General features: G+C 43.2%; 1 protein-coding gene across 1 annotated transcript; it reads right to left on the bottom strand.

Moving 5' to 3' along the window:
• Positions 1–1,875: 1,875 nt before the first annotated feature.
• Positions 1,876–7,122, bottom strand: LOC110502347 (peripherin-2). The gene is made up of 3 exons (XM_021580296.2): positions 6,542–7,122; positions 4,646–4,892; positions 1,876–3,337 (listed from the first exon to the last, which is right to left on the bottom strand). Exons 1-3 carry the CDS (start codon positions 7,120–7,122, stop codon positions 3,131–3,133), a joined length of 1,035 nt encoding a protein of 344 aa, XP_021435971.2. The 3' UTR covers positions 1,876–3,130.
• Between the last annotated feature and the right edge of the window lie 14,776 nt (positions 7,123–21,898).

Raw genomic sequence — 21,898 nt, 5'->3', positions numbered from 1 at the left:
GATCTATGAAATGAACCCAATCTCGTTCATAGCTACTAGTCTGGGGATGAGATTAAAGAGTGACTGCACTTCCTGATTTAGCCTTGTTTTAGATTTGGTTCATTAAGAAATGCTAGTAGCCATGACTGTATTCAGGCGTGAGTTGGTTTTGGGTGTGGTTTGATGTGGGTGTCTCTTGTTTGCAGGTTAGAAAGAGTTATTAGCCAATTAGCTTCAGCCAGCTGTGAATTATTGGTTTGACTTTGGGTAGTCTATCAATATTTTCATGTTGCACATTTTTTATTTAAATGCTCTGAATTGATGATTACATAGATGAGGGCAGGATTAAAATAAACACAACGCACAGAGAATGATACCCTTCATTCCGTGACGTACCATTTTTTTTTTCATTCTGACTTGGACCAAAATGGTCCTATTTACACTTTGTAGTCCATTTTGACACTATACTAAGTGTTTCTAACTGACATCGATGCCACATGGGACATTTTCAAAAGGAGAAGTAGCTTTTTCTTTAAAACTAACCAAAACATCTTCACACTTACCCCCCCCACCCACCCCCACCCCAATCGTCCTTACCTAAAACATGTAAATATTGGACAATAAATTGTGCCTTCCTGTATTATACTTATGCTAAAATGTTTAATCTATTCTATTGAGCCATTTACTTCGTTTGTATTCTTATCATTTTATTATTTCTCATTGTTGCTGCATTGTCGAGAAAGAACCTGCAAGTAAGTGTTTCATTGGACGGTGTATCCCAGGCATCCTGTTCTAACAAAACTCCTGTGATAAATGTGCATCACTAAGTTTCCTAGTTGTTTTTTTTTGTTTTTTTTAGCACCATCATTAGATGTAACGTTCTGGCACTGCACACACATCCAGGCATCCTGAGGATTTGAGAACATAATTGGGTTGCATCCTGCAGGGGGGAGGTGGGGTTGCCCCGTCCCATCCGGCCCAAGATGCTTTGGGCACCTCCCTGCATTAGAGGCACCTGTCCTTGCCGTCACCTGACGGGGCTAAACTGCACATCAAAGCCTCTCACTGCTCTTATCGCCTCATCTGCTGTCTATGTGCTTTAGGGTTATTATTCCAGATGACAGATGTCCCCCCCCCCCCCCCCCCCCCCACTACCACTCACATATACCAATGTCTTTACTGTACCTGCTCATCTGAACCCACCTCTCAGGTAAGGATACCTCCGATCATAGCTTAGTTGGACATATTGAGGTATAGGTGATGTATATGTATCCTTTCAATTGTCTTGCCAAAATGTACCTCAACCTTTCAATATGAATTATCCAACACTTAAACTTATTTAAGCTTTATTTAACCGGGAAGTGCCTTTGAAGTCAGAAGGCCTCTTTCATAATTGAGACCTGATAACTACAGATTAATTATCAGATAACGTATGTTTGTTTTCTAGCATAGATTTCCTATCTTCTGAGGGTGGCCCAGTTAAAGTGACGCCAGTCACCTGTTTGTCCTGGAACAGAACTGAGGACTGGATCCCTGCTGAGTGGAATCCACACATTCCTGCTGATCTCATCAGGTAAAGCTGGCCTCCTCCTGGGTTCTTTACATGTACTGTACCCTCATCTCACTCGAACCTCCGGCTCTCCTTAACTCCTTATTCACCAGGTCCATGCAGCCTACAATTAGCATTTCTCTCCTCATTCTTTCACTCATTCTCTGCTAGCTTCATGATTAGTTGAAATAAGGCTGAGGACCTCAACAAGAGAGGTTGTGTAGGGTAATACCTTGTGTATTAGGAAAAATACTGTATGAATGTACATACAATCTTCCTGTCATAGGCATATTCTGTAAGTGTGGAATACCATTTTAAAAATGACCCATGTCAGTCAAAACCCTGTGGACAAAACGGACAATCATACTCTTGTTCTCATTATATATCTTTATCTTACACAGTGGAGGTGCTAAGTTCTCCAGCCAACCCACAAGACTGACAGTTTTGCTGATCAAAATCCACATTTACAGAAAATGTTAACTCTCAATATTACAAAGGAAGAAAAATGGTCACACAGAAAGTAAAAATATTACAACTGATAAGACTTTTTGTATCCACGGAAAACTGACCCGTATCTCTATGTACTCACACAAGGAACGCTGATTTTAAACTGCCAATCTGATCATATTTTGCTCTCCAAAAAGTACAGAACATTCTCCTTCTAAGTTCCCTCAGCACTTCATCTGGCCACTCAGCCCACTGTATCCCCTCAAAGGAGTACAAAACCAGAGTTAAAACCGCCTCGTACACGAAGCAGACATATAACCCGATAGCAACACTGATACGTAACGAATGAATGTAAAAGTGTGTGTTGTATAGGTGTGAATGCATATGGCCCTGCACTGCCAGGACCTGAGTGACAGGGACAGGGGGCTGGGACAGCCAGGACCCCAGTTCCGCAGCTACCCAATTTAAGCTGCCATAAGGGGACATTTGACCGGGTTGCATTGGGCACACTGGTAAAGTTGAGTTTTGGAGTCGGTTGAATTGAGCAGACTAAATTACTTCACAGAACTACTTATATATTTGTGTGCCTGTCAGGTTACATGTCCACGCAACACGAGTTGTGGAGTGTAACAAGGACATAGGAGTAAAACTATTAGATATGAGCATAGAGAAACTGTATTAGGCTTGATGGTCTCAGGGTCTGCCCATCGTTTTTCATGGAGAGGATTGCCAGGCAGGGGAGGAGATAATTATTAATTCAGGACATTTTCTTCATATTCACAAGCCCAAATTAATGTATACTGTACAGATGTTTTGACAACCCAAATATATTTTTCATTATTAAAAAAAAAAGAAAAGAAAAAAAAGAATGATTAACATATATACATAATTATTATGGACAGGATATACATTCACATTTTTGAGTTTGGTTCTTACTTCATCTGAGCAGTTGGTTAAGTTCTTCACTTTTCAAAGGGTGTGTGCATGTGTGTCAATGTTTGTGTCTGTGTGTGTATGTTTGTTTACGCATTTGTTTTTCATGTGTTTACATTTGTTTGAGCGTGTGTGCGTCGTTTCACTGAGAAGATCTCTCTCCTCTTTCTCTTCGAGCTCCCATCGATAGGACAAGCCTCAATCCCTTTGGGTGGGACCCTCTCAACTCACAGTGGCCACCGCCTCCTCACCCTCCCCCACCTGGTTCCCTGCACCGGCCAGACCCTTGATCGTTGCTATGACGTCTGCCACCGTCTCCTTCACACTCTTCTCCAGGAGCCAGCCCTCGCTCTCACTCTCCGGGTTCTCTGGGTCTGCCATGGTCTCCAGAGAAGTGGTCAGGTACTGTAAGCCCACCATCACTCCTGCCTGAGGACCACACAAACAAGATATGTACATCACTGAGTCTCTATACAGACACACTGCAATTAAACAATCTGTACGGCCTCTGAAACACCATAGATCTCTGCTATCCATTCTTTTTTGGGATTTAGAAAACAGTGATTCTAAATCTATTCAATCACTGATCCAAATCAAATGGATTTATAGTCACTAAGGCTTGGCTTTTAGATCAAATCTCCCATTGAAATCTTCCAATCAATTGACACAGATCTCCAATTTGGTCCAAACGGACAATTTAGTGTTGTTGTTTTGACCCAGACAGCAACCCAGTTAGTGTTCAGTCTGTAAGTTGGCACAGTGAGATCCTGCTTCCAGGAAGGATACCTGTTGCACTTTGCTCTGCCCAGATTAACCCCTCTAAGAAACCCTGATCCTCCCTCACCGCCTATACCACCCCCACATATTACGCAATCCCTCACCCTTTCAGTCCCAAGACTCCTTTAGCTGTCGTTATGGGCTATAATCTGCCTAGGGTAGTTTTCCCCACGGTCAGTTTATAACTCAGTGAATATAGGGAGGTTTGAACAACAACAAAAAAAGAGTCACTCACATAGTCACTCTTTCAATGGAAAAATAGTTTATAATCAGATTCCATTTCAAACAGAGAAATATGATAAGGAAGGTAAGGTAGACCTAGTTATTGGTGGGTGGGTGGGTGGATGCGTGGCATTCATGCTCATTCATCTGTGTACCATAGATCAGACACTGGAGCTCTACACCTCAGCCTTTTGGAAAGTCAGTTAGATGGAAGTCAAGTTGAGTCAAGTGAGTGCTAAGACCAACCAAGGAAATGGCATGTTTTAGTGCCTGCTTGGCAGAAGGGCAAAGGTATAGTGATAGTTGGCTTGTTGTGTGCCACGTGTTCTCTCAAAGTCAAGGGCAAGAGGGTTGGCATGTGTGCTCAATGAACTGGTCAGCTGTGGCCAATTTGGAACAGCTGGACCTTTCCTAATAATACTCACTGAGCTAGATACTTAGAAATGGCTGTCGTCTTCCACAATGGGAAACCTATGGGAAAGCCTTCTTTTCAAATCCTCTTCTCCTCAGCACTGGGCCTAGCCCTGCCCTGCTACTTACCTACACATGCCTTTTAAGACGGTAATTTAATCAAATCTTCAGCTAATCAATTACTTTTCAGTCTGGCGTGTGAGGTCACATCAATTTGATCTTTAGCGTTTGTAGCCAGCTACCCTTTGAAGTGAAGGACATTGACAGAACCTCCCGAAAGTACCACCAGCCATTTCCCTTTCAGTTCCATATTCTTCTCTTTCTCACCTCCAGTATGATGTACAGTAGCATCAGGCTCCCGATGCTGTTCATCATGCCTCCGTAGTAGGCGACCAGGGACTCGCGGCAGCCCCGGGTCCAGATGTTGAGCTCCTCGGTGTGGTGGTCGTAGTCATAGTGGGCTGAGTTGTTGGTCAGCTGGTGCTGGATGCAGGGTCTGGGGGAGCCGGGGTTGCAGCAGCTGAACGGGACACTCTCCATCAGGAACTTCCCCTCCACGTTGCTCAGGACACGGCTGTGGGAAAGGCCCAGAGAGACACGTCAGATCCGTCACAAGTCATGTCAGCCATGTGACACAAAGTATGGCATTCGAGTAACGGGTGTATGTCCGTTGCCGTAACACAGACCTACGAGGCGCGGATGTTTAAACGATATAAAGGGCCAGTGATTATGAAAACGGTGAACCCATGAGCCTCTGGTAGGAAGAGTTAACAAATGAACGGCTCACATGGTAAAGTATGTGATCGTAGCTGTCAGTTTAGACTAACTGTATGAGTAAATCATCAATCAGTGTTTGGCAGGGGTATCCTGTCGAGGCCTTGGCTGAATTTCTGTTGACAGGAGAAAAGTGGGTGGGTCTCCTGGCTAATATTGACAGGTGTTGAGTTTAAACCCGGGTTCACGAGGATCCTCTTGATGTGATCGTGAGTGAGTGAGAGAGACGGCCGATATCCCTTGAGTAAAGTAACAGAAACATGGACGCATAAAGCACACACGTATACACACCTCAATGAACTTACTCCCATGCATTTAAACATGCACGCTGTTACACATGTACTATCCACACATTGCCGCACACTTCCAATTATATTCTCTCAATGTCCAAATGATCCTAGAGAATCTCAAATAGTTGTTGTAGCTCAACGAAGCGCAAAAAAATCTAATAGGTACCATTGACTTGCATTGGATTTATGCCATAAATGCTAAAAAGTTAGCACTTAAAACAGTGGCCAGGTAAACAAAACCTAAGCTTGGATTGCTGTCATCCTTTATGCTGAGACTGCTTACAGAGTAAGGAAACCAATGTGACATGTTGTAATCTGGGTGAACTATCCTTTTAATCAATGCCTTGAAATCTGAATCTAAATTGACTAAATATAAGTATCAGTTGCCACCAGGGCACAATATTAGGGAGAGAGGGGGGTAGTGTGTATTAGTAGTGTGTCTATTAGTGACAGTTAACGGCTGTTTTATTATGATTTAGGGGGACAGTAAGCTGTGAAGGACGTGAAATTTAGATCCATGGAGATTATCTACTTATCAGAACCTGGCACATGAACCTGACTTCACTTACACTGGTATCCTGTCCTGACACCTTGAAAAATGTTAAGGGACATCCCTCCGCTCCCCCAAAAAACTCCACCCATTAAAAAAATATAGCATTTTGTCCCAATAAAAGTGTTGATTTCTAAATGTAGCAAATAACTGAAAGTAGGCGACTAACTAAACTACTTGTTTTGTATGTATGTTTTACATTAACTAAGTTGTCACTACCATACACAAGCAAAAGCATATGCTACCGTGGCCCATTTTCTATCTCAAGCTTCCTGCACCAGATCACAAGAGATCAAATGGGTAAAGATGGAGACTATGGGCAGGAGTGAGGAAAGCTCTTATGTAGTAGCCATGTCAAATATGTTTCATAAGACTTAGAATGGATTAAACAAACAGTTTCTTTCCTTAAAATAGCCTTTTTTGTCTCTCAATTGAAAGACTAAAGGCAGCTTAGGAGGCCAAGGAGATTTGGTGGAAAGGTAGAGTCATCTGTTCTGGCTGACACCCAGAGAGACTGTCAACTTTTACTGTACATGGTACTTTTTGGCCTTCTGGGTACCCTAATCAACCCAACATTGCTCTCACTCAGCTACGGATTCTAGTACTCACTCTTTGACTTCATCGTTGCTGAAGTCCAGATAGCGGTTGCTGATCCACTGGACCTCAAACCAATCCCTATAGTTGTTGTTGCCACAGCAGCGGAACTCGATCTGGGTCATGTCCAGCGTCCTCTTCATGAAGCAGCGTCCAGGTGTATCCGTATCCTTGTAGAATTTTATCCCATTCTTCAGACCCTCGGCCAGGGCGAAGTACAGATGGAACTGCATGCAGAAGCACAGCAGAGCTGTGAAGAACAGGAGGATGTTGAAAGCGAAGCAGCCCATCAGGTAGCCCTTGACCATGGGCTTCCACTTGGCGAACTTTATAGCATCCAGAGAGTCGTGGCACACTTTGCCGCCAAAAACATTGAGCCCGCAAGCAGCTAGGCCTACTAGGATCAACAGGTTGGGCACAAAATGGCTTTCGTTGTTGTTCATCATCTCACTCCTCTTCCGGAGCTCGATCTTAAAGAACAGCCCCAGGCTGAAGACCAGGATGCCGGTCATCACTGCCAGCCAGTACATGAGCCATAGGCCCTGGGCAAGCTTCACCCGCTTGGGCAAGTCAAACTTTACCTTCATCAACGCCATGCTTACCTCAGAGTGTATGCTATTCCCAAATCAAAATTGGATTTTTTTAAAAATAAACCAATTTGAATTTACAAAAGATTCTAAGCTATTTTTTCAATGTTTTTTTTTATTATGTAACAGGTAAGGATTTCAGTTGACCTGTTCCTGTTCCAGTTGACCTGTTCCTGTTCCAGTTGACCTTAGGCAACTATGTTCCTGTGGAGAGTTTCAGTTGGAAAATTGTAATCCATTCCAGAAAGGAGCTGCAGAATGTGTTTTGGCAAGCGTTTCCCTCTTCATATCCATTCTGACCACCCTCAAATCAGGAAAGTCCATAGTGCTGGGTGGGCAGAGGAGTCTGCCACCCAAAATTCCACCCCAAAATATTCACATAAAATCTCTCAAAATGACAGGATGGTGGGCTACACAGCTTTTCCGGGTGGATCTTTTTCCTGCAAAAGGAGGTAGCCAAGCGAGTAGCCGAGTGATCGAGCCACAAAGTTGCAGTACGTCACCCTAAACTCCGCTAATCAGCCCTGATCCAATTTGCAGCAGATGAGCCCTGGGCTCTAATCTCTTGTCTTACCATATAATTGATTTGTTGCTTAAGAGTCAACTTCCTCCATTACCTGCCCGTGCTGGGAAGGGGAGACCGGAGACAGTCTTGCGGCCGCAGGAACTACTAACTTGTCAAGTGTGAACCATTTCGTTGACAGCCTGGGTGGTGTTTGAAGAGTAAGACTGTACTGCCTAATGTGTTTGCCAAAATAGCTCCCTAATAATGTCACAGCACAACATCATTTTGCCTCTTCACCAAGCAGAATCTCTCATGTATTCCTTGCAAACAAGAACAAAGGATCCTCATTATCTCCTTGTGTTGTCAGGGTTTGGATTAAGGTTAAGTCCATGTATTATTACTTCCTTCCTTTGAGGCTCTAAATTCTAAGTCTTAGTGCAGGGCAGAATGTAGCACAAAATGATCACCTAAAACACCTTTTTGTATTGTTGTAGCTTTACCATCTTTATTGCGGAGATTAATACAAATACACGTGCCTTTTCTCTGTTGGCTCCACATATCACTCTGAGGCACACCCTGTTCCAATTCTATAGTTGCTAATGTTTATAAGGGTCAATAAATAGAACTGTTTAGAACATTAACTTTCATAGGACTTTCCATAAAATTGACAAATTAATGGTGGCTTCCTTTTCCCGTGCAAAAAACAAAAGTATAAATTATACGTTTGGCTCAGAGACTTGGCGAAGTCTAAAGCTTTATTTAGCCCAACCTTAATCCAATTTGTGGCCCACGTTTGTTTTAGTATTTACTCTAGGCCTATCATTGTCTTAGAAGTATGAATAGGCCTAGGCATTTACAAAAGGCTTTGTTCCCCACCCCAACTACATCAACCTGGACTCAGGGGTAGACGTAACATAGTAAATGTAATTCCGGGACACTCCAATTAGTGTGAGATGTCACGTTTCGTATGGTATGTATTTTATTTGTATTTTATTTGTGGATGTTCATCATAGTATGATATGTTACAAATTCAAATGAGTATGATGTGTTACAAATTCAAATGAGTATGATGTGTTACAAATTCAAATGAGTATGATGTGTTACAAATTCAAATGAGTATGATGTGTTACAAATTCAAATGAGTATGATGTGTTACAAATTCAAATGAGTATGATGTGTTACAAATTCAAATGAGTATGATGTGTTACAAATTCAAATGAGTATGATGTGTTACAAATTGCAAAAGCCCTCTTACTAACAACAAGGGGGCTTTGTCAAGAGGGCTAAAATCAAACGTGATTTTAGAATACAGAGACAAAGTCAGAAGGTCAATGGCATGGAGGAGGATTGCAGAGATGTTGGTGGGTAAAGAGAGATTTGCACAATGTTTGCTAGTCAAAGCCACAATTTCCTTTACCCAAAGTACCCATTCATGTCCATGTAGGCCTACTGTATGTATTTTACAGGAAGTGAGCAAAATCATCAATGTCATGACACAAGTATAATGAAAGAGCCATAAGCTATAATATATGAGAATCATAATGTTAAGATACCATAATCTAATTGGTAGCATGTTACATGAGAAATTCATGCTTAGTGTATCATTTACAATGTTATAATGAGTGTTACTGGTGATTTCTGTCCTTTGGTGGGCAAATTCCACAATTTAATTTGCTCAACACATTCACAAATGGTGGCTATGATCACAGTTTTGAGATTTAGGTTGCTTGAAGGTCATAGCTAGCAGGCAGCACAAGCAAACATTGTTGTGCAAATCTCTCTTCACCCACCATCAACACCAACTCTGCAATCCTCTATGCCATTGACCTTATGACCGTCTCTGTAGCAAAACCAGACACTGCAATGATTGGCATTCCTCCATCATTTTTGGTTGTGCTTGCCCGGAACTATGTTTCACGAAGGGAAAATGGAAGTGGTGAAAACCCTACGTAAAAGGTTAATTGGCGGGAAAATCTATTTGACTGGAAATGATGGACAAGTAGGAGTTTAAGGAGTAAACATTTTTTTTAAAGGATTACATGGTGAAAATCGGACCTCTCTGAAATGAATATGGATGGCACTCCCTTCAGCAAAATATATTTAACCGAAACTCTCCGGCTTGAAAAGATCTCCTTTATAGTAAAAGCATTGAATGAATCTATCGTTGTGTTTGTAGCTCCGATAAAAAAAAATGCCATTTATAAAAAAATATCAAATTCTACATAATTGTAAGTATTGGCTGAATCTTTTTTTAATAGCCTACAACGCAAATGACCGAAAATACAGGCTAAGAATGGACAGAGAGATAGGTTTGTGCTTTTAGCCATTTTCTTTAATAAAAGTTAGACCTCTCATACCACCTCAATTTGAGTCTTGGTTTTAACTTAACAGTCCTTTACTGACACGGACGTAGGCTATTTAAAGAGTACATGGTAGGTGATGGAGTTGACGACAAATCTATGGATATAGCAGCCTATAGCCTAATTATTTAACTAGGCAAGTCAGTTGGATAGGCCTACCTCTTATTTCTTCAATAGGAAGAAATTAGTCTCCAACACAAAGCCCTCTTGTTGTTAGTAAACTCCAATTAAAATGAAGACGGTTGAAATTAATTATGCCTACCGGCACTCTAATTTGCCTACTTTCAGCACCATGAGCTGTCCATTTCCGAGGGATCGTGCCGCAGGTGCTTTCAAGTTTCAGCACCACCATAAATTGCTAGAATCTGGTTGATTGTGAGTTTATTTTGAGGTCAATAGTGCAGTTTTGGGACTAGGCCTAATCAAATATATTTTCAGAAGAAATCTTTGACTCTCCTCCTGAACTGCCATTGTAGCCCTACACAGCACAGCCATTGGTTAAGCAGCATACACAGACGTTTTTGATCAGCAAGAGCAGAGCAGGCCGGGGCTCAGGGTTGGAATATCCATTGCAGTGTGTAATGCAGCCTAGTTTAATTTAAACCATCCCAGCACCAATCTTAGAAATAGATATAGAACTTTGCTCTGTGCTCCTCTGAGCATGCACTTCGTAGCCTGTAGGGGATGGATCATTTGATTGAGACCACACTAAATAGCCTATAGGCGCAATTGACATTGCTTGCCCAGCGGAGAATCAGAGATGAGGAGCAGCATTGGGCACACATCAATATATAGCCTAATAAGCAACTCATTCTAAAACATTGAGAAATATTGACATTTTATCAATTACAACCCAGGACTAGATTTTTTTTTTTTTAACTCCCCTTGACTGAAAGCATTGTCCCTCCCCCTATTTTCCCCCAGGTAACCATTCTGTAATTGTCGATCTCCCCCTTAGTAATAGGTGACATATAAATAGTTGGATGTAAAACATTTCCAATATAAAAAATAGTTAGATTCTTTTGTGAATAGTCCTGTAAAGTATGGTGACACTTGGTGTTAATCTCCTTTCTTATCCAGCTATAGCCTGTCCTGAACCTACTCAATGGTCAAGACAGCAGCTGGCATCACAGTTAGGAAATAATGGATCAGTCCTTTTAGATATCAGACAGAACTAACCCAGGTGTTTATGCTCTCCAAGCACATAACACACATTTCTGCCTCTCCTTTTTTGTTGTTGCCTTTCTCCATAGTGACCAAGGGCTATAACAATACCCCCACCCTGCATCTCTCCAATTCAGTCACTATGGATTATGATCGGTTGCCTACAATGCATCCCCTGGATCAGTGATTCCAAAAAGGTTGGTCACCAAGGGGACAACTTTCAGGCAATGTTCTGAAGCAGGGCTTTCTTCACCGGGTTCAGTTAACCAACCCACAGCCTCTTCAAAATGATTAAATCCAGCATTCAGTCATGTACAATGGGCCTTTGCCTGAGTGGAAGAGAGCAGGTCTGTTGCAGGGACAGGGGGTGGGTCTCAGTGCAGGGTTCACCCCCTCTTTCGTTGTGGACACAAACGTCCATAACAGTAGAATCCAGCCTGGGCCTAGCATATCCCAGGGGCTGTTCAGGGCCTGCCCCAACTCAACACTGAGTACACAGGCACCAGTATGGGCCTACAGTGTCTCTCCTCCACTGATACCAGACACAGCCCCCAGGAGGTCACAGTCAACCACACTGGCCAGAAGAGACCCACCAGCAGCCCCCAGATGGTCCACCACATTATAGTTCAAACCACTCCAGGCCCAGGGCAGGACCTGAATAGACCAGTGCATCAGACTCAACTGACTGGATCCACAGAGACCATCACCCCCATTATCAATGTACCATCCTTTCCCGGGCATATACTGGCCAATCACAGAGCTGAGGCTGAGCCAGTTACTGGGCAGAACTCTGGGTTCCCGGAAAACCATGCCCATGTCCATTCGACTGGAGCAAGTTTCCAGGTAAGAACATCATGAGAACCTATACAGATCTCTCTGGCAGTACACATTTACTCAGTCATGTCATGTTTGTCATTCATATTTGTGAAATTCATATTTCACTGTTTTTTCTTCACTACTTCCCCTTTCTTCTCACAGTTGTTCTAATTAAATGTCAAACACTATCAGTGACAGAGATTACATGCATAATGTATCCTCTTCTCCCTGTAACATGATGGACTTAACAGACCTGCCACTCAGCAGTTCCCTAAAGGAGACCTGTAAGTACTTTTATCTGCCTGTGAAGCGCAGCTCAACTGGGAAATCCAGTTCCAACAGTAACTGGCCACCGTATACAGTTTATCTAAATATCTGACATACCTACTTGTCCTTATAGCTACTGCCTTACGTCTCCCTGAACTGTATAGCCAAAACAGTAGACTCCACACCTCTCTATGACTGTGCAACTGGGGTAGTTATTGAGTGTGTGTGTGTGTGTGTGTGTGTGTGTTTTAGGATCCTCCAGCAGATAGAGCAGGACCATGCCAGGGTCCTGGAACCAGACCTGTCCCCCTTCACTTCTCTGGAGGATGCTGCCCACCACCTTCTACCATGGCTTCCAGATCAAGCTACCCACACAGGAGGATCTATGGTGAGGTAGAGTAGTCAACAGCCCACACTACAGGGCAAGCTTGTAATTCTTTCAAATCTCTGTTATCTCCCTCTGCAGTGGATGAGGAGTTTGAAGCAGAGGCCACTGAGGTCATGATGCAAAATGAAGCTATGATGAACAAGTACCAGTGTCTCATGCTGGAGGAGTTTGAGCTATCTATCTATCTGTCTATCTATCTATCTATCTATCTATCTATCTATCTATCTATCTATCTATCTATCTATCTATCTATCTATCTATCTATCTATCTATCTATCTATCTATCTATCTATCTATCTATCTATCTATCTATCTATCTATCTATTATCTATCAATCTATCTATCAATCTATCAATCTATCATCTAATTTCTCCTTTGCCAAGATAATCCATCCACCTGACAGGTGTGGCATATCAAGAAGCTGATTAAACAGCATGATCATTACACAGGTGCACCTTGTGCTGGGGACAATAAAAGGCCACTTTAAAATGTGCAGTTTTGTCACACAACACAATGCCACAGATGTCTCAAGTTCTAAGGGGGAGTGCAATTGGCATGCTGACTGAAGGAATGTCCAACAGAGCTGTTGCCAGAGAAATGAATGTTAATTTCTCTACCATAAGCCACCTCCAATTTTGTTTTAGAGAATTTGGCAGTACATCCAACTGGCCTCACAACTGCAGACCACACCAGCCCAGGACCTCCACACCCAGCCACTTCACCTTTGGGATCGTCGGGGGGGTGCTGAGGAGTATTTCTGTCTTTAAGAAAGCCAGTGGGTGGACCTGGCACTAAAGTGGCTGGGCCTATACCCTCCCAGGCCCACCCATGGCTGGTCATCTGCCCAGTCATGTGAAATCCTTAGATTAGGGCCTAATACATTTATTTCAATTGACTGATTTCCTTCTATGAACTGTAACTCAGTAAATCTTTGGAATTGTTGCATGTTGCGTCGATATTTTTTTCCAGTATTACTTGACAGCAGGGTTGATTGATGGACAGATTTCAGGTATTAACACCTCGAGAGGAAGGAAAGTGTGTGAGTTCTGAATCAGCAAGAGGTACCCCTATTATTAGCATGCTGTGGACAAGATTAGAGTCAGCCTTGGGATTGCAGTGAATTACTGCCCGATCGGTTTACAGGGGCACAGAGTCACACGCAGATCCGCACGCAATGAAACTGCGCCAGCAAAACTCACGCCCATCCATGATAGAGCAGTATTATTATACTCAGCGTGCGGTTGTTGGGTACGTCAGGGCCTGAAAGTATGGGTACACGCCCACACGTGAACCCTTGCTGTAAATGTCATTAGGACATTGGTCTATCTCCAAAAGTAACAGGATACCAAGTTAGATTATATTGTTATAAAACGGTTAGATCTGATTTAAGGATCAAATTCTGATAATTGTCAGAGAGGTGTTTTTTTTGTCATTTTACCTTTATTTAACTAGGCAAGTCAGTTAAGAACAAATTCTTATTTTCAATGACTGACTATGGAACGGTGGGTTAACTGCCTGTTCAGGGGCAGAACAACATATTTGTACCTTGTCAGCTCGGGGATATGAACTTGCAACCTTTCGGTTACTAGTCCAATGCTCTAACCACTAGGCTACTGCCATTGACTTAATTTTCAATTTATAGAGTAAGATTCTATATAAGTATTAATCACATGGAGACACAAACAATCCTACCAAAAGCTAGAGGAGGGTATTTTTGAAAAATGTATTGAGTGTGGTCTAGCCCCCTAAGACACTCTGAATGGCTCTGTTATAGAGTTGTTTCCAATGTGGGAAGACACCACTGACATCTTGTGGTACAATGCCAAAACTTAATTCACTCACTGCCATCTCATGGATGAGAATGAGTTCACACGTGCTTCCCATTAAATTGTACCCTCACACGCAACTCATTGTATTTGCTTTTGCCAAACAGTCATTACCCTCACACGGAATTCAATGTGTTTGCTTTTGCCAAGCAGTCATTGTCAAAGAGTATGTAGGATCCACCTGCTCTACTCTCGTCAACCTGAGAAGCTATTCCAGAGTTGGCATGCTACTGAGAGCTCCTCTGACTCAGTTGTGGGACAGGGATGGTTTGAGCTCATCATCATGGAAGCCAAATTTGGTTCCACATGGCCACTCCTAGATAGAGACAGAGCATGTAGCCTGTCTCCAGCCCTACCTTATGGCACACAGGCCTCAGCCGCCTCACTCTCACAAATAAACTGTGGATTAGCATTGTCTGTGGCTAATTAAGGACCTGCCGAGGGATTCACGTACGCTTCAAAGGGCCGTGGCTGCCCTCCCCTTCTCTCCTGTCCTCTGTTTTCCGCCTGGGTTTGATGGTTCTCTAAACGGTGCCACGTGTGAGAGAGAGCCGTTTCAGGCCCCTGGTGAGGAAGAGGTGGGGGAGAGAGGGGGAGAAGAGGACACTGGAATGTGTTTGTTCATAATCCTCCTTTTATCTATAATCATCTGTTTTCACATCCTGGGACGGGTTATGGGCAGAGAGCTCGGCTCAGCTCTCCCCTCTCTATCGTTGCCTTTTGTTGTCTTTATCTGCCTCCCTCTCTATTCTCTATGTTCTCTATGTTCCCAGCTGTCCCTTTGGTAAGGAATACATAGTGGTTGCTGCTGAACTTACACACCCACTGGCCTGGGTATCTCAACAGGCATGAGAGAGAGAAAGGGGGGCTAAAGATAGTGACCTTTCATGTGTACTTATATGTAGGCGAGTAGGATGGAGCTTGTTTTGATGTGATAGAGAGCGATGAACAGATAGTAGAATCCCCAGGGGGATGATGGGTGTATACACACTCCCCTGAATGGAGGGAGAGGGGGGAGAACGTTACAAGAATTTCATAACAAGCATAAAACCATTAATGTGTCACGGCTTCATTGGAAGCAGATGTGTGATTTATTTTTATAGGCTGGTAGTTGAGGTCGCCGCAACAGGCTGTGGAATGCCTCCTCCTCTTCCACTTCCTCCTCCTACGCCTCTTCCTTCACCCTAATCCTCCACCCTCTTCCTTCATCGTACTCCTTCTCCATCCTCCTCCTCCATCATACCCCTCCTCCTCCTCCTCCCTACACCTCTTCATCCTCCTTCTCCTCTTTCTCATCTGCTACCATCCCAGCCTCAAGTCCCTCACCCTTGTCTCCCTTTTGTCTTTTTTTTTTTGTCAAGCAATTATGCTTCTTCATCTTTATCTTTCAGCATCCATGTTTTTCACACTAGATGCCTAATGGCCTACACAGATCAAACTTCATGAACTAGGAGAAAAGTGATAAAGCTTGGTTGAGATGCAGGACCAAGCTTCTCTTGGCTGCCGTTGGATGCTGGGGAGCCGTGTGCTGGTGTGAAAGACAGCTTATCCATCTCCTCAAGCTCTACCACGCGCACACGCACACACACACACACACAGAGTGATGTCAAGTCCTCAGACTGACAGCCTGATCGCAGGAAGTGGTCCATTATTCAATCAATGGAATTGCGACAATTTGGGAAAATTTGTCAGAAGGAAAAACAAACGAGCAGCCAGTGTGCTCATAATTCAGACATCAGTTTAAACCAGATAGGAATGTAAAAATGTGTGCATGTTCTGTGTGTGGGAGTCCGGTCAGTTAATGGTGTGGGTGGACTGTACTGAAGCAGTTCTAGAAATGACTAACAGGTCCGGAGATTGAATATCGGCGTGTCTGATTTTTTTGTTGAAGAGAAACAAAACCTTCCTATCCATCATGCAAATGTATAGTGGGGTCCGAAATGATTGACACCTTAAATAAAGATGAGCAAAACTTTGGGAAACTATATTGTTTTACACTAATACAATTGCTCCGAGAAAGAGATTTTGTTGAACAAGTCATATTTTTTTCTCCCAACAAGGTAGGGGTCCAAATGATTGACACCCCTGTTTTCAATACCTCACCTTGCAAGGGTAACGTCACTGAGCCTTTTTCTAGAATATTTGATCAATTGGAGAACACATTGGGAGGGATCTTAGACCATACAGAATCCTTCCAGCTCCTCGATGATGATTATTTTTATTCATAACGATTGTTCACTTGAAAGCACTATAGTGGAAAAGAAAATGTGAGTAACGTCTGCAACAGAATGTTCTACTGTGGTGAAAATCAACTGTCCCTCGCTTCGGCCCTTACACTTTTTCTATGATGACGCTAACCGAATTGGAAAATGGCACACTCTGTGGAATAAGCCCGAGCCAAGAAAGGGGTTAGCCAATAAAAAAAGAGAAAAAGTCACCACCGAAAACGAGCACATTTCTTCTGTCAGTGACAATGGCGTTCACACAAACCCCTTCTGGCCAAAATGCCTCTCCGTGAGCGGCCTGACATGCCGTTTTTTACGTGAGGCTAAAGGTGAGTAAATGAAGTCGTTAACAGGGACTGCTCCGGGTTATTTTACTGTCTGAGCAACTCGACAGCTTTTGGTAAGCTGCCACATAAAACATTCTCCACAGAGCGACGTACTGTACAGTGCACAGACAGATAGAGGAGGAATAGAAGAGAGTGAGAAAAGAGACGCAGGAGAGAAGAGAAGGGAGGGATATGTGGAGGAAGAACAGAACTACAGTCCTGTCTGCACTCGTCTCGCACGAGGCCATTAAACGTGAACACATGCAAACAACTGGTAATACACATTTGATTCCCATTAGCCTTTGCTGCAAACATCCCCCGATTTATCAAGATGTTGGAAACTCGGCCCAGACCTGAAACAAGGACCAGTCATATTTACACAAAGCAGAGTTATCATACTTTGTGTGTTGTCCGTGTTAACTGTCTCACAGGAAATAAAATAAGCGATGCTATTGACCTAGGGGATGCTGCAGGATGTCAAGACCCAGCATGGGGTCTCCGCACCACACCCTGCCCAGACACACTGAACATAGCATGGGTCCTGGGAGAAAGAAACCATTCTCTTCCTTCCTCACTACCCATTATCTCACGAAGACACACACGGTTGGGTGCTGTCGCAAAATGTTCTACAAGCTCTCACAGTTTCACGTCATCCATGTTTCAAAGTAAAATTTAGAAGTGTTTAAGGTTATATTTAGGTGCTAACTCAGAATTCTAAAGGTTAGGCATTAACCTTGTTAATGTTTTAAAAAACGATCACTGGATTTGCACTCACAACTTTTCAGATGCTTACACCCATCCGCCATCCCCGTCCACAATGCCCTGGCAAAACCCAGACCTACTTGAAGGTAACAGCGATCACTGTTGCCCCAGTGGCCTGGCTTCCACATCATATCCCAATGTCCTCCGACGTGGCTGGACGACGTGGCTGGACGTTGAATACAGACTTGTGGCTGGACGTTGAATACAGACTTGTATCAAGGGTGACCTGTAGCTGTAAAATCGGACAGCAATAAATCACACGGAGACACACTCAGTAGAAAAACACTGGTTATGAGGCCAAGGAGAGAGAGGAAATATAAAATACAAATATAGTATAGTCCTCACAGTGTTAGCGTGATAGGAGCCAGCGAAGGCTTGAGTGTGATGAAATGTGTGTGTGTGTGTGTGTACTGCGTGTGTGTGTTGCGTGAGCTAAAGGCTGGGCCGTTACTCCAGCTTTTCCTCTCCAATTACAGCCCTGTTGATCTGAGGGTCTCCGCTTCACTGCTGTCTCCTGCTATTCTCATCCAGCTGCAATAACATCTCTATAGAACACTCCACACTTCCTACAGACACACGCGCACATACGGTATACGGACACTCGCGAGCACGTAGACACAGAGTGCAAACACACACAGTAAGCATGCAGGCACACACAGATCAACCCTAACACATTTTACACAGAACAGACAAAAAACATCCCAAATAATATGCCATTTAACAGATTATTTTATCCAAAGTGACTTCCTGTTATGCATGCATATATTTTACATTCCTGGGTGGTGCCAGGAATCAAACCCACTACCCTGCTATTACAAGCACCATGCTCTACCAACTGAGCTAAAAAAGGACCACACCAACACAAACACAAAAGCAACATCATCCGCATGAAACACAAATCGCTCGCATGCAGGCTCACACGTGCTCGCACACACAGACAGACAGACAGACAGACAGACAGACAGACAGACAGGCAGACAGTTAGTTAGTTAGTTAGTTAGTTAGTTAGTTAGTTAGTTAGTTAGTTAGTTAGTTAGTTAGTTGTCTGCCTGATCTCAGAAGTACTAGGTTCAGACTCTGTCTGTCCTGTCCCATTTGGCTGAGTGCACTTCAAAGTGCCCTGCTGGAGTCCACAGAAACCTCCCCTCCTGCCTTTTCCCCTCCAGACTTGGCCCAGAGAAAGTGAAAACCAGAGGGCTTTTAGGAAACACTCCCTAGGGGACCCTTAGACGATACATTCCCGCCTCATTGTAAGAGAGATCTGTCACTTTGAGTTTCCCTTGCGCCAGAGCCAGAGTAGGGCCCGTACAGGGCTGATAGATGGCCAGGCGAGGGGCCTAGAGCTGGGGGAGACTGGTGCGATGCAGGTCCGGTGCCCCCTGGAGGTCATCAAAGAGATAGAGCACAGGAAGAATAAGTCATAAAATACAATGACAGTCTTGACGGCTGCAGCATGGATCCCATCCTCCGCTTGTCTGAAATGGAAAAGACGTTGCTGCACTTGAGCTGTCTCCCGGACATTTGTTACATCAACACTGTTGTTTCTGTTGGGCTAAAAGAAAGAAAAAAGAGCCCCTCTCTGATTCCGAACGTGGTGCTCTGCCAAAAAAGGCCGGGGAAACTGATCCACCTTTGGGTCCTGGATTATATTCTTTGTCTGAATTCCAAGATTCCACAAGCGGCCAGAAGAGATTTGAGGTTTCTCCTGAACCCACGGTCGACGGCGGCAACAGCTAGCAGCAAACAGCAATCAATGTGTATTAGCCCTGATGTCTGCAGCTACCAACTTTACCTGAACTTTATCCGATGCATTCTCCGTTGAGAGTTATCCAACACGTGTGTAAGTGTGTCAATAGACCTTCCATTCGGCCAGGAGTTTCCCCCCGCTCAGGCCAGGGAAAACTCCAGGCCCTACTAAAGGTGTGTCGTCCCTTACACACACACCCCCACCCCAATCCCTCAAACACCTACATAGCACAGGTCAGGGTGATGTTGTTATTGCTCTGCAGTAAACGCAAGGCCCTGGGTCATAGAGTATGTACCAGAGGTGTCAGGTCATAGCAGCTGTGTGTTTGTGGAGTTGCAGTTACATTGTAGTTACTCCACAATACGAACCTGAGTGACAGAGTGAAAAGAAGGATGCCTGTGCATAATAAAAATTATTCCAAAACATGCATCCTGTTTGCAACAAGGCACTAAAGAAAAACTGCACAAAAATGTGGCAAAGCAATTAACTTTTTGTCCGGAATACAAAGAGTTATGTTTGGGGAAAATCCAACCACTCTCCATATTTCCAAGCATAGTGGCGGCTGCATCATGTCATGGGTAATCGTTAAGTACCGGGGAGTTTTTAAGGCAAAAAAATCAACCGAATGGACCTAAGCACAAGCAAAATCCTAGAAGAAAACCTGGACACTGGGAGATTAATTCACCTTTCAGCAGGGCAATCAACTACAACACAAAGCCAAATCTACACTGGGGTTTGCTTACCAAGACGACAGTGAATCTTCCTGAGTGGCGAGTTGCCGTTTTGACTACTTGAAAATCTATGGCAAGACCTGAAAATGGTTGTCTAGCAACGATCAACAACACATTTTGCAGCGCCTGAAGAGTTTCGAAGGGCAAATGTTGCACAATTCAGGTGTGGAAACTCTTAGAGACTTCCTCAGAAAGATTCCCAGCTGTAACCGCTGCCCAAGGTGCATCTACAAAGTATTGACTCAGGGGTGTGAATACTAAATGAGATATTTCTGTATTTTATTTTCAATAAATTTGCCAAAATGACTAAAAACACGTTTTCAATCTGTCATTATGGGGTATTATATGTAGACGGGTGTTTTGTTTTGTTTTTTTAATCCATTTTTAATTCAGGCTGTAACACAACAAAATGTGGAATAACTCCAGGGGTATGAATACTTTCTGAAGGAACTGTATCTTGTTTGTTCTATCAAGACAGGTGCGTTCAGGACCAGGGCAGCTGGAGCGCACCTGATTGGTAGGTTAAAAGACAATCCCATTAAAGTGAGATTATGTGATCCATTTTAGTCTATATAATATTGTAAGGCAAAATATTGTGGTTGTGTAACATTGCAACGTTGACGCATGGGTTCATTTTCATCCATTTCAAACTTTTGCCATTAATTATACAAATCAACACAAACATGAAATTATGGCTGATAGTACATTTGTCGGAAGTAACAAGCATTAAAAACCAGAGGCATGGATATAAGACAGATATTGTCCACTTCTCGCCAGCTATTACTTCCCTCCCCGCCGGCAGGTACAAAAGTAACATTGCGGTAGTTCTATTCTCTGTCTATTTCATTTCATTCATTACCCTTACATTTCATTACCCTAGAAATGAAATGACTGTTGCTAATGATCGAGGACGTATGTGACCGACCGGCTCAAATCACTCTTATGTATCAACATTTTAAATTGTGTTTTTTATGTTGGATAAAAGTAGAGACTCAGAGCTACAAAATTGTATGTCATACATTGCTTTTTGAGTAACAATGGGAAAGTAATTCTGCTTTGAAAGTTGATGAACTTGGAAACTCACTTTTGAGAAAATGGCCTTTTGAATGTTTTGGTATCTACTGGAGAGCTCTCCACTGCCTAAACCCATTCAGAATTGTTCACAGCCTCTTAAGCCAACCCCAGCCATCTCTTTAATGATTCACATGTGAGGTCATGTGCTAAACAGTGAGTAGTGTAGTAAATATTACTACACTACAAAAAGTGGAAAAAGTCGTAGCCTACAATAAGGAATAATTCCAGTTAAACAGAAAGTGTCCAGATAAATTTTAGATGACGGGCTCCCGAGTGGCGCACTGCATCGTAGTGCAGGAGGTGTCACTGCAGTCCCTGGTTCATATCCAGGCTGCATCCGACTGTGATTGGGAGTCCCATAGGGGGGTACACAATTTGCCCAGTGTTGTCCAGGTTTGGCCGGGGTAGACTGTCATTGTAAATAGGAATTTGTTATTAACTGACTTTCCTAGTTAAATAAAAATGTAATTAAAGAAATTATGCTTACCCAGACACACTTGCCTAAATTGATGGGTCACGTGAAAGAAATGCTATAACCCCCAGCCACATCTTGCCAAGTGGATGGGTCTCTATGGTTACTTTTATAGTAGCAAT

The sequence above is a fragment of the Oncorhynchus mykiss genome, chromosome 23, assembly GCF_013265735.2.
Source record: "Oncorhynchus mykiss isolate Arlee chromosome 23, USDA_OmykA_1.1, whole genome shotgun sequence".
NCBI classification, from domain to species: domain Eukaryota; kingdom Metazoa; phylum Chordata; class Actinopteri; order Salmoniformes; family Salmonidae; genus Oncorhynchus; species Oncorhynchus mykiss.
The sequence above is the reverse complement of the archived record's forward strand: the minus strand, read 5'-3'. Positions and strand labels throughout refer to the sequence as shown.